Raw genomic sequence first — 11,107 nt, forward strand, 5'->3', positions numbered from 1 at the left:
TGTGGCAGATAATAACACCTCTGTCTCAGTCAGACACTGAAAAATACTGAAATCAACAATCTAAAGCACATATTTTTTGCTTCCTTAAGCAACTTAAAGGTTATTTGAAAATAACCTTTAAGCAAATATGTTTTTCCTGAAGCCCACATTTTTGTTAAAGCACTGTTTTAAAAATCTGGCATAATATTCTGAATTCCCCCAAATTAAATATTTTTTCATTACCTGTAAACCAAAAATTAGTTGAGTTAACAGAAATAGGCCAGAGCACATTCCCCTGTGTGCAAGTAATCTATGTAATGTGTTTGACTTGATGAAGTGAGTTACTGAAACAAATGAACTTTTAAATGTTAGAAATATGACCCCATTTATGTTGGTTTATCAGAAAACATAAAAAAAAATACATTTGCGATTGTAGTCTGACAATATTTTAAAAAATTCAGATGTGGCAATACATTCACAAAACACAGCACTAGTATTTTTTTTTCCTGGCATATGACACTTTCAGCAAAATGAGCCTCATCGTCAGTAAAATCTCAACCATTGCTATGTTATGCAGGATCTAACAGAATTAGACACGTCTGTTTTAATTATTTGGTTATACTAAAATATATATGTTATTTTATAAGTAACAATATTTCCATTGGCAAATTTGCTTGGTAGATTAATCACTAGTGCTGCAAAACTCTTAATTTCCTGACAGCAGATGATTCCTGCTATGAGCACAGGTAACCTTTGATGCTGCTATTTGGGCATTGTACTCACGGGACTTGTTTGAAATTTCAAAACAAGTCATAAGAAATGATGCCAAAACCAAGTAAAAACAAATAGTTTTCAGAAACATTTTTGTTACAGTCGTGTTTACTGACTTTGTAATTCCATTACTGAATAACATCAGTCATGTTAAGCTACTTTTGACATCTACAAAGCAGTGGCTAACACGCTGAGGGTGTTTACCCTGAAGGAGAATCATACCGTCCTTCTTGTTTATTTTTTCTGAAAATGAAATCTAAATTCAGTTTTGCTTCGCTTCAAATGACACTGTTAATTCATTTAACACATGATGTATTTTTAGATAGTTTTTTTCACATGTGTTTTTTTTTTTTATTTATAACGGGTGAAGATGTGGATTAATGGTAACAGTGCTTAGAGCTTAGTTGCATTTATGCTCAGTATGCCTTATTGCTGTATTTTTTTTAGGTTAAGCTCAAGAGCCACTATTCAGATAGGGATTTGTTAGACGTCGACAGTATGAGAAGTGGGAACTCATTTTCTTAAGGAAGTCTTATACATATACTGTCTTAAATAGCCACCATTCTGCACTTTGTAGCAAGTTGGAAATATGCTGAGCCTACACTTACAAACTTTCCACTTGCATTGATTTCTTAATGCCATCTTTCACTGCTAATACCCGTCACAAAAGAGATTGACTCCACAGTGGTAATACTATCCTAGATATTGTCAATCCTGGGATTAAGGTTATTAGAACTTCTGTATAAGCTGCTCTGATTATCCTGTTGGATCACTCCAACCCGTACGTAAGATGTAAAAGAATGGAGAGCACATCTGCTCACACAATCCTCTCTAACGGGTCTGTCTCTTTGGAGATATCTGGATTGGAATACAATGTCCACACACCATCTGTCTTGAGAGCCTGTTAGTAGCTGAATAATAAGAGTAATTAATTCACAATCACTGATGTTATTTGAGTACAAAATAAAACATTAAATGTGTAATGCAATGTAAATGAATAGCTTGAACACATACTGAAACATTTATTGCTTTTTAGGTTTTATTTAAAAGCTCTCTTTTTAATATAGACTCATTGCTAAAGAGGACAAAGGTGTATTTGTGCACCCTAAAGGGCATTTTGATGGTTTTTCCCTTGAGTGTGTGTTTTATGCTAGCTATATGCATTTTCTTGCCTGAAAGTGAGAAATAGAAAAGTCTATGAGAACAAAAGCGTGGACAACATTAAGCTAGAATGAAGCTTAAGGTTAGATTGGAGTAACCACGTTCCGTAACACCAAACTTCAACATTAGTACAAACCGCAATGGGCATTCAACACAATAGTGATATCAAAGTCCTCTTGTGATAATTGGACAGCATTTAAATGAGGCAATTTCTTCTGTCTCACTCCAGCATTGTGAGACAGAGTTCACATGTATCAGCACTCTTATTTTATTTTTTATTTTTCCCAAAGCTCTGTCACCAGAATAGCCATTCTTTATATTAGCGAGCCATGCAGTGGATGTAGAAGTTTCACTTTTCTGTACATAATCAACTGTGTTTTGCTTGTGAGGACTAGAGTGCAACAGAATAATGTTGCTGTTTAAAATGTTTTTCTGAGGACAGTGAATGTCACACTATGCAAACATGAACATGTTGTTTTGCCCTAAAAACGTCAGTTCAAGTTAATGCTGCAGATCTTGGATGGTTAAAGAAACTAATGTACATGCAGACAACAGCTGAAGTGCAACACTACAGAAACTTAGCTGAGACACAGTGAAGTAGAATATTGTTTTGAGAGAGCGTTTATTAATTTTATGTGATGTGGATATCAGCAGATATTTTGCACTAACAAAAGTAAAAGAAAAAAAAAGCAAAGTCAAGTAAAAGACATCATTTTGTTATGAGAAAATCTCCATGCTGGCATATTTTCTTCAGGCTCATGCCATCCTCTATTGGAGTAGCAGGAACTGTGAAACATTCCCGTCCCTCAGACGCGTGCTTTCCCTTAAATCCCCTGGGAAAATATTTTCTCAACTGTTTGTTTCTTTGTGCTTTGATGTTCAACTTCTCAAAAAAAAAAAAAAAAAAAAATTTTTTTTTTTAATTAAAATAGACAAACAGAAAAACTATGATCATTCAAAAACGCATTTACTTTCTTGCCTCTTCTTTGTATAGTGCTTGCCGTCTGGTAGCTTTCTCGAGCTGAGTTTTGCTGTCACTTAGTCATACAATGGCAAATTGTTCATTTTTAAACCCTTGGATTTTCCTTTTGGACATTGTCCTGTTTGGCAAGGCCATTCCCACTGGGATGATTTTTCTAAAAAGCTCATTCAAAGACAGAAATGGTCTGAAGGCGTAAAAGCTCCAGCAGTGACTGAATAATTAGAAGAGGAGTTGAAATTAGTGAGAGTATAATTATCCACAGCTGTGGTCGCTATCAGTTCCTATCAGAATGGCTGGTCACTCAGTCCATGCATGCATTTCCTCTCTTACCCTTTTCTCTGTTGCTTCAATTACATAATTGAGCAATGGTGAGCTGTTCAATGCTATGAACTCCCCTTTGCAGATGCATTAGGTTAGTGGTAGAAAGGGATGAGCACCCACTCATTACTCTTGAGTTTGTCCAAGTTGTAATTTAACAACCAATTCATGCTTGGTAGCTTCTGCGGTAGTCTTTCAGATTTTCTATCAAAACATCTGCTGCCACTGTTTAAATTAAAATGTCAGCTGAAAGGAATTGGGTTGTGTTGTAACATACAAATGTACAATCATTGTAATTATTTACAAATGAAACCCACATGCTGAAAATTGTGCAGTTCTTGTGAAAACTCACTATTTTGCGCTCCCATCCCATTTTATTTTATTTTTTTCCATTTCTATAATTCCCCCAAATATTTAAAAAATATATCTCATATAAAATGTTGGATACTTGTAAAACCTTATTAAGAAAGAACATTTAAATGTTTACCTATTATGTTTTTAGTTGTGAATCTGTCTCTTCTTTAATCTCAAGTCAACTGTAAATATCTGACCCTTCAGAGGATTTTTCTGTTAAATTGATTATTTTTGAACTATTTTAATTTCTTAACAGTTGGGAGCAAATTTCTACTGTTCATTATACATGAAATAAGCACTTTTTAAACCAATACTGATATTTTAATTTCAACATTAAAGAATTTCTGCTTTTTTTCTGCATTTATACATTTCCGGTTTTCTTGTGGATTTTGTGGAATGGACCAACTTTGTTAAACGTCACGATTCTTTGCTTATCAAACAATTAACGATGTTGCTCTGCCCACGGTTGGAATATCAATTATTCAGGGACAATTTAGAAATAATAGAGTTTAGTCCTGTATGAGGATGAATTGTGACATCACCATTGATTAGGGCACTATTCATTTTGTACGTAATATTCTGTATAACTCAGTTTCAGAAAATCATTGATGGAATTCTACTGCTGCTGCTTGGACTGTGAAGTTTGTGTTAGAGGATTTTGAATATTTGGAGCATTTCGGAAGCAATTGCGTGTTGCTAAGATATAGTTAAACATCATTGCAGGAGCTGTCTCAGCTTTTAGTTTGGATTAAATGTTGTTTAGAATAGGCAGCCTCCCCCTTCTGTTTGTTTTTCTTTGCTACCCAAAAGAAATTATTCAGAAAATATGAGTGTAATTCCAGTGCAAGAGAAGAAACATTCACCAGCTCATCAGTGCAAATGGCATTAACAGGAGGTTTATTCAACTAGAAAAGATCTTAAAACATTGTCAGACAGCAGAGAAAAATGAATTATATCTATAGCTGTGTGTGGTGTCTAGTGAATGTCACGCATGCATCTTTATTTAAAATGTCAACAGGACTCTCCTTCCTACATCTCTTCAGCCAGATACTTTCAGACGCACAAGACAGACTTGCATCTGTTTGTGTGTGGCGATGGCATTTTGAGGGTAGCTTGAATGATGTATCGTAGTGGACTAAGCATGTCCAGTTTTTTTTTTTTTCTTTCTTTTTTTGTCTACTGTATGTCCTGTCACTTTGGCTTTGAACAGTTGTCACGGTTTGGAGCTCACAGTCAGGGGGTGGGGGTCAATTTTGTGTTTTGTCAGAATTATGTCTGCACGAGGCAAAGCGAAAAGAAAATCAATTTATAGATTAATTTTCCCACCTGCGTGTCTGTGTGCGTTTTTCTTGGAGAAATTGTACACCAGATGTTTCATTCAGTGAGGCATTAAGTTAGTATTTGTAATTATATTCCTTGAGCCACAGACTGCTCTGTGTGCATAACATAACAGCGTAAGACCATCAGAGACACAGATTGTTTGATAGACAGTTGAGTGCATTTTGGTGTAGAGTTACCAGCACAATAGCACTAGGATCACTTTGTCAAGGGGATTAAATGGATTTACAACTGTGGATTAGAATGTAACCAGCTGGGTACATTTGTGGCAAAAAAATGGAAGTGCATTTGTGTGCGTATGCGTGCGTGTGTGTGAAAGAAAGAGAGATGAGTGATGGTGACTTGCTTTAATGGATCCTGTGAGGTGATACTGCTATTAAGGAAAAGCTTCTTTCGCTCTTAAAATCACCAAATGAAACCTCGTAACACGTGGCCCCTAGAGATTGTTTGAATTTCATCTCATAAGATGCAGTAGGGAAAATAAGTGCAAAGGAGCAATAATATGTTAATATTTTTTTTCTCAGTAAGTAAATGTCTAAAAGGGGCTATTGATGTGAAATCCATGTCATGTCAGCAACAACTTGTTGCATATGTATATTTTATTTGTTAATGCATGTAAAACAGAAGAAAAATAATTATAAATAGAATAGCTAAAATATAAGGGCATTTAAACGAATCCAAATGAATATCATATGCTTTAACCCCAGATGTTGAACTTTGAAAATGTTTTCTTAGTACTGAAAATGTTTCTCAGTACAACGATATCACACAAGAAGCGTCTTATGATATGTAAAACAAATAGCTTCCTCAAGGCCAAATTTATATTTGTAAAAAAAAAAAAAAACATATACTGATAGCACTGTTTACGGGTGTATTACTAAACTTCTGAATCTGGAAAAAAATAGTCAGGTCAAGTGAGATGCTTACTGATGTTATTGCAAACATATTTGGAGAAAGAAAAATGCTGCAAAATTATATGAGCATGTTCTCCTTGTTGCACAAAATTGACCTAATTTGTAATCATTTTTGTAAATGAATCTTACAGCCAAAGTAAAATGAATGTCAATAGTTTCCACAGAAATATATTTAGCAATAAAATCTGTTTTGTGTCAAACCTACTGTACAAAAATAACAAAATTAGTTGTAATCATTTGCCTAATCACACCAAGAAAGTGGCTTATTTTAAGTGGTTTCACTTTTGGTACATTCATTTTCATCCTGTGGAGGTTAAGAATCATGCTAAGATAATGTTCTCTGATCTGATCTAATATGGAGGCCATAAATATTGAATGTTTCCAAAGCTATAATTAGGTAAGATCAATAATTAATAGCTTCTAATTTAAGATTTAAGCTGATAAAAGGAAGGGAATCAATATAATATCATGCTAATCCCACTGGTATGTAAAAATCATCTAAACTTTTAAAATCTTCCCACACAGGCCACTCACAGAACTAAATTCACACCCTAAATATGTCTTACATCAAACATTACAGTTACTTTTTATAAAAAATAGACACAGTATGTATTGTAGCTAATGTTTCAGTGGGTTTGTGGTCTTCACATAATCAAATGTTTTTTTATTTATTAACGTTTTTCACCTTTTTTTTTTTTTGGTCATTTGCAACTGCCAACTTCATGCTTGCTTTGTCTGAATGCCTTTAATTTCACCAGCGTGGTTTTCATAGTTGAACAGGAAAATAAACAGAGATCAAATTGTTTGCATGTTTATTTGACAGCAGTATCTCATTTATCTAAGGGACATGTTTTAGTCTGATTAGTTCCTGTATATGCACACAGTCTTATTCATCTAACTTTCTCACATGCAACATATTCTGCCTGATTGTTTAAATATGCATTTGTTTTCCAAAAATCTTAGATAAGTGAGGCAGCATACTGTATTTCCAAGAAAATTTGGAAATTTTATAATATATGAAAATATAATTTTTTTTATAAAACACCTTTAGAAAGAATATGAACACACTTCAATTTTGTTAAGCTTTACAGAACTGGTGTTGTCTAATTAATAGACATTTAATCACTTTTGTACATTGCCACAACCTTTGCTAACTTTATGTGTGGTGTCTGACTTGGAAAGGGAACCTAAAGGTATGGTAAGTTTTGGGTCAAAGTAAAAAAAAGTGCTTAACTTGGAGCAAGAAACCATTTTGGAGAGGTAGGAATTTAAATTGTGGTCAAAACTGGGATCCTGGTGGCATGGTTAAAAACTGGGCCGATCACAAGAACTATTACTTTGAGTAATTATAAATGGATGTTGCATGCAAAACACCATTCGTTTGTTGTTTTTGTCATGTTTATACCTAGATCCGGATATCTTTAAATTTGGTTCTAATACAATAGCTTAAGAACTACTCTGAGTATATTTTTCCCCTTTTTGAGAGGCATTTAACATTTGCTGTTACACATTCTCTCTCTCTTATTTTTGCATGTTTGAACTCACATAATTTTTTTTTTTTCAAATTAATCTATATCCCCTCAGGTGGCATGCTGTGTACCTCACCTACTCGCCATCAGTTTATCAATATGTATTTATGTCTATTTCCTTTATCAGAGTAACATATTTCACAGTGACTTTCTCACTGCTGTAAAACTCACCGTATTGCCAAAATTAATATATAAGCATTGACATTTAGGAGCCGATCTTTTGTATAACTGGATGCGCTCACTATTCTTTGCTTTTAATGCTGTAACCAAATCTCCTGAAAATGCCTTCACAGGATCTCACTGCCTGTTCTGAAACATTAAAGGTTTTACATATACAGCCAATTCCATTTGTTTATATTATTTTCATTTGCTGTGAATTTCATTACATAAGGCCGCTTTTCATCTAAGCAAAAAAAAATAAATAAATAAATAAATATGGTGATTATTTTGAAGCAGTAGAGATCAAGTTATCTTTAAAGAAAAGTGAAATAAATAAAAGCTTTAATGAGTGAGAAAAGAACACAGCAGGATGAACCAGCCTCAAGTTGTGTTGCTTTCCTCCCCTTCGCCGTCACATGCTTTGTGATCAATACTGGTTCTTTGATTATTTAAATGTGAAGCCAGTTTTAAGATTTAGGTGGAAGAATGTACTTTTTGCTTATTTGCAAACAGTCAAATGCGCTCACGTTGTTTTAGATCTGTCTGATATTCTAGGACAGGCATAAGCTTACTAAGCCACAGCTTGCTGCCCGAAAGGTCAGGAGCGGGTCCTTAAGAGCACTTTAGTTTGTAAAACAGAAAACAGATCTTCAAACCTTCATCTTCAAACAATAGTTCATTAAGAATTAACTGAGTTTTGTATTTGCTTCAAGTTTTTTTTAACATCTAATTTGGTAAATGAATATAACATTTTAGATTTATCAAAAATAAATCTATATAAACTGGAATTAATAGTTTCATTGGATGTCATAAACTAATGAGTTGAAACACGTTTTCAAAGAAACCTAATAGATAAATCAATAATTTTCTATGCTCTCTTAAAAACACAGCTGAATAAACTTTGCCTAAGTTGATCCTAGATTATCTTCTAGGTTACCAAAAATAGAGCAGATGAACATAAATTTGTATTTTCTATTGAGATGTTGCAATAGGCCACTTGCATGTGATGTTTATTGCCTTGCATGGTGACAACATGCAATGGCCAGTACTAGCCTGCATGCTGCTTAATGAATATCTCCCTCTCTCTCTCTTTGCCTGCCTTTGCCTCCAGAAGACAACAATACCGAAGGTGGGTATTTTCATCCTGGGGACTAATTCCATTTAAAGTCTATCAGATGAATGTTAAAGAATGTTTTGTCTTGGTGATGGTATCCATGTGACTTGAGTGGTAAGTGTGGTTTGTCATCTTTTAACTTTGTTTTCATTTAATTATTTTTCTATTAATAGAAAATTACTTCCAATGATGATGAGAACAAAATGAATGAATGAATGAATGAATTAATAAGTCAGTTGATTTTGAATAATACTCTACCTCTAACAAAGTTTTTAGAAACACTTTTATTAACTTCAACATCAACATAAAAACAATATTTCTATTTAGAAATGATAAATTCTAACGTCAATGTATAAAATATAAAAACAAAAACAAAAAAAAAAATAAAAAACACTGCAAAAAATCTCCTGATTCATTTTTGCCTGTATCTGTTTAATTTTTCTTTTTAAAGTCAAGGCTGAATAACGTTTCAAATTTCCCAGATAATTTAAGCAACACGAACTGTATTGCCTGTAAAGTTTGCTGTGTAATGTAATGCTTGTTACGACTAGTTCTATAAACCAGTAGCTATAAGATTGTCTTATTCATATATACAATATATAAAACGGCAATAGGTCTGAGAACATTTAAGAACTGATTGGTTACAAAAGCAACCAATCAGTAAAAACCCTCTTTAAAGAATTGAGCAACATTTTATATGTATGTACATTGACATACTAATGGATGGATTCATTACATCAAGCATAATACTTTCATCAGGCTTGATTAAAATAAATAAATGCAGATTTCAATTTATATTGGTTCTTGTTCATTTTTTTTTTTTCTTAAGCAGTTTTGGGTATGAGGATCATTAAGACTAAAATGGCAAAGCCTAAAATGCCATCTCAATGCAAAAGCAGCAAGAACAAATGTTGCCAACATTAATTTCAGTGTCCACAGCCCAGATTTAAAAGTTAGATTTTTAGAAAGTTATGTGAAGGATTAGATTTTCCTGAAACACTTGAAAGAGTGGGTATAGTAGCATGTCACACTAATCTGATTGTTGAATATAATATATCCTAAAAATAAAACTGGACCTCTGAATCATAAAGTCAGATGTCTTCTGGGCAAATGAGAATAAGGACCGCACTATTGCTCTGAGGTCCAAAGACTTCAGTGTTGCCTTTGCTAACAAACTTCATCTGGAGACAGAGTTTATCTTTACAGCAGAACTTACCAACGGCCCACACTGGCAACATACCAACATTTGGTTTAATAACCATAGTATAATTGTACTTGTGACCAGAAAACTGATCTGAGAATCCTTAGGGCCATTCTTAAGAGAAAGATGAACAACGTATTTAACATTGCAGAAACATTAAACACATCTTTTGAAAGAACCTGGGCATCCACAGGCTTATCTCCATGCCAAACTGCATTGAAGCAGTTAGTATTAACTAACTAAATATTACGAGCATATGGTGGACAGTGCATAGAAATGACTTTCAGGTGTTTGACGATTTTTAATGGATTTTCTGATTATTTGAACATCTGAATTTTGGTTTTCATATGAATGTTGTTCTCAAAGTTAACAGAAATAAAAACTTGATATATCCCATAGTGTGTAATAAATATATGTTCTATACTGAAGTAAATGTCTGTTTTCGACTGGCTTTATAGTTATTTTAATTGACTGAGGTGAACCTGCATATAGGTCAGCGTGACTTTAGCTTTCTGAACGATGCATAGTAAGTTGCTGATGATGCATTGCAACCTTTCTCAGTTGCCTTAATGCTCATCAGACTAGCCCTGTTTGTGTGTCCTCCACTTGATCTCTACCCTACTTTTCCCTTATCCCAACACTCCTCAAGTAACAGACATCTACTGTCAAGGAGATGCCTGCATGTCAGTGTCACACAGTTTCCCATGATCCCTTGTTCTCTGCTGACTGTACTCTTATTTTCCTTTAAGGTCTGGCACACCTGATGATGGGCGACCAAGGTATGGGCTATGTTCCTTTTTCCTGTCATTCCTCCATTGTTCTTCCTGCTCCTATTGTGCTTAGAAATTTGTGAGCCACTAACTCCTGTGCAGGCTTGAAGCTTCTGATATGGGCTGTTTATCCATTTTTGATCAATGGCTTTATTTTTTTTGTCTTGTGTTGTTTTTCCATCTGACTTTTTCATAGATGATCTAGCTTTACTTTGAAGTTTGTGTTTTCTATATAGTTTTGATATTTTTGTTTATATATATATATATATAAAAAAAAATAAAATTCCCTTCTCACCCTCCGCGGGTGGTCTCTTTCATCCTCTGAGCTCGGGTCCTCTACCAGAGGCCTGGGAGCTTGAGGGTTCTGCGCAGTATCTTGGCTGTGCCTAGAACTGCACATCTCTGGACTGAGATGTCTGATGTTGGTCCTGGGATCTGTTGTAACCACTGCTCCAGTTTGGGGGTGACTGCCCCGAGGGCCCCTCTGACCGCAGGCACCACTGTGGTCTTCACCTCC

The 11,107-nt window shown here is 34.4% G+C and overlaps 1 protein-coding gene across 20 annotated transcripts in view; it reads left to right on the forward strand.

Annotated features, from left to right (window-relative positions):
- LOC103134101 (neurexin-1a) overlaps positions 1–11,107 on the forward strand; it is a 277,111-nt gene that overhangs the window by 12,655 nt on the left and 253,349 nt on the right. For 11 of the 20 annotated variants that reach the window (XM_007546203.2, XM_007546209.2, XM_007546201.2 and 8 more), the window contains 2 exons: positions 8,617–8,634; positions 10,570–10,599. In XM_007546203.2, the coding sequence (XP_007546265.1) occupies positions 8,617–8,634; positions 10,570–10,599 (48 nt within the window). The remainder of the gene's footprint in view (positions 1–8,616; positions 8,635–10,569; positions 10,600–11,107) is intronic. The other 9 variants (XM_016668480.1, XM_016668486.1, XM_016668482.1 and 6 more) reach the window with 2 other exon arrangements.

This window comes from Poecilia formosa, unplaced genomic scaffold (assembly GCF_000485575.1).
Source record: "Poecilia formosa unplaced genomic scaffold, Poecilia_formosa-5.1.2 Scaffold15, whole genome shotgun sequence".
Lineage (NCBI taxonomy): Eukaryota > Metazoa > Chordata > Actinopteri > Cyprinodontiformes > Poeciliidae > Poecilia > Poecilia formosa.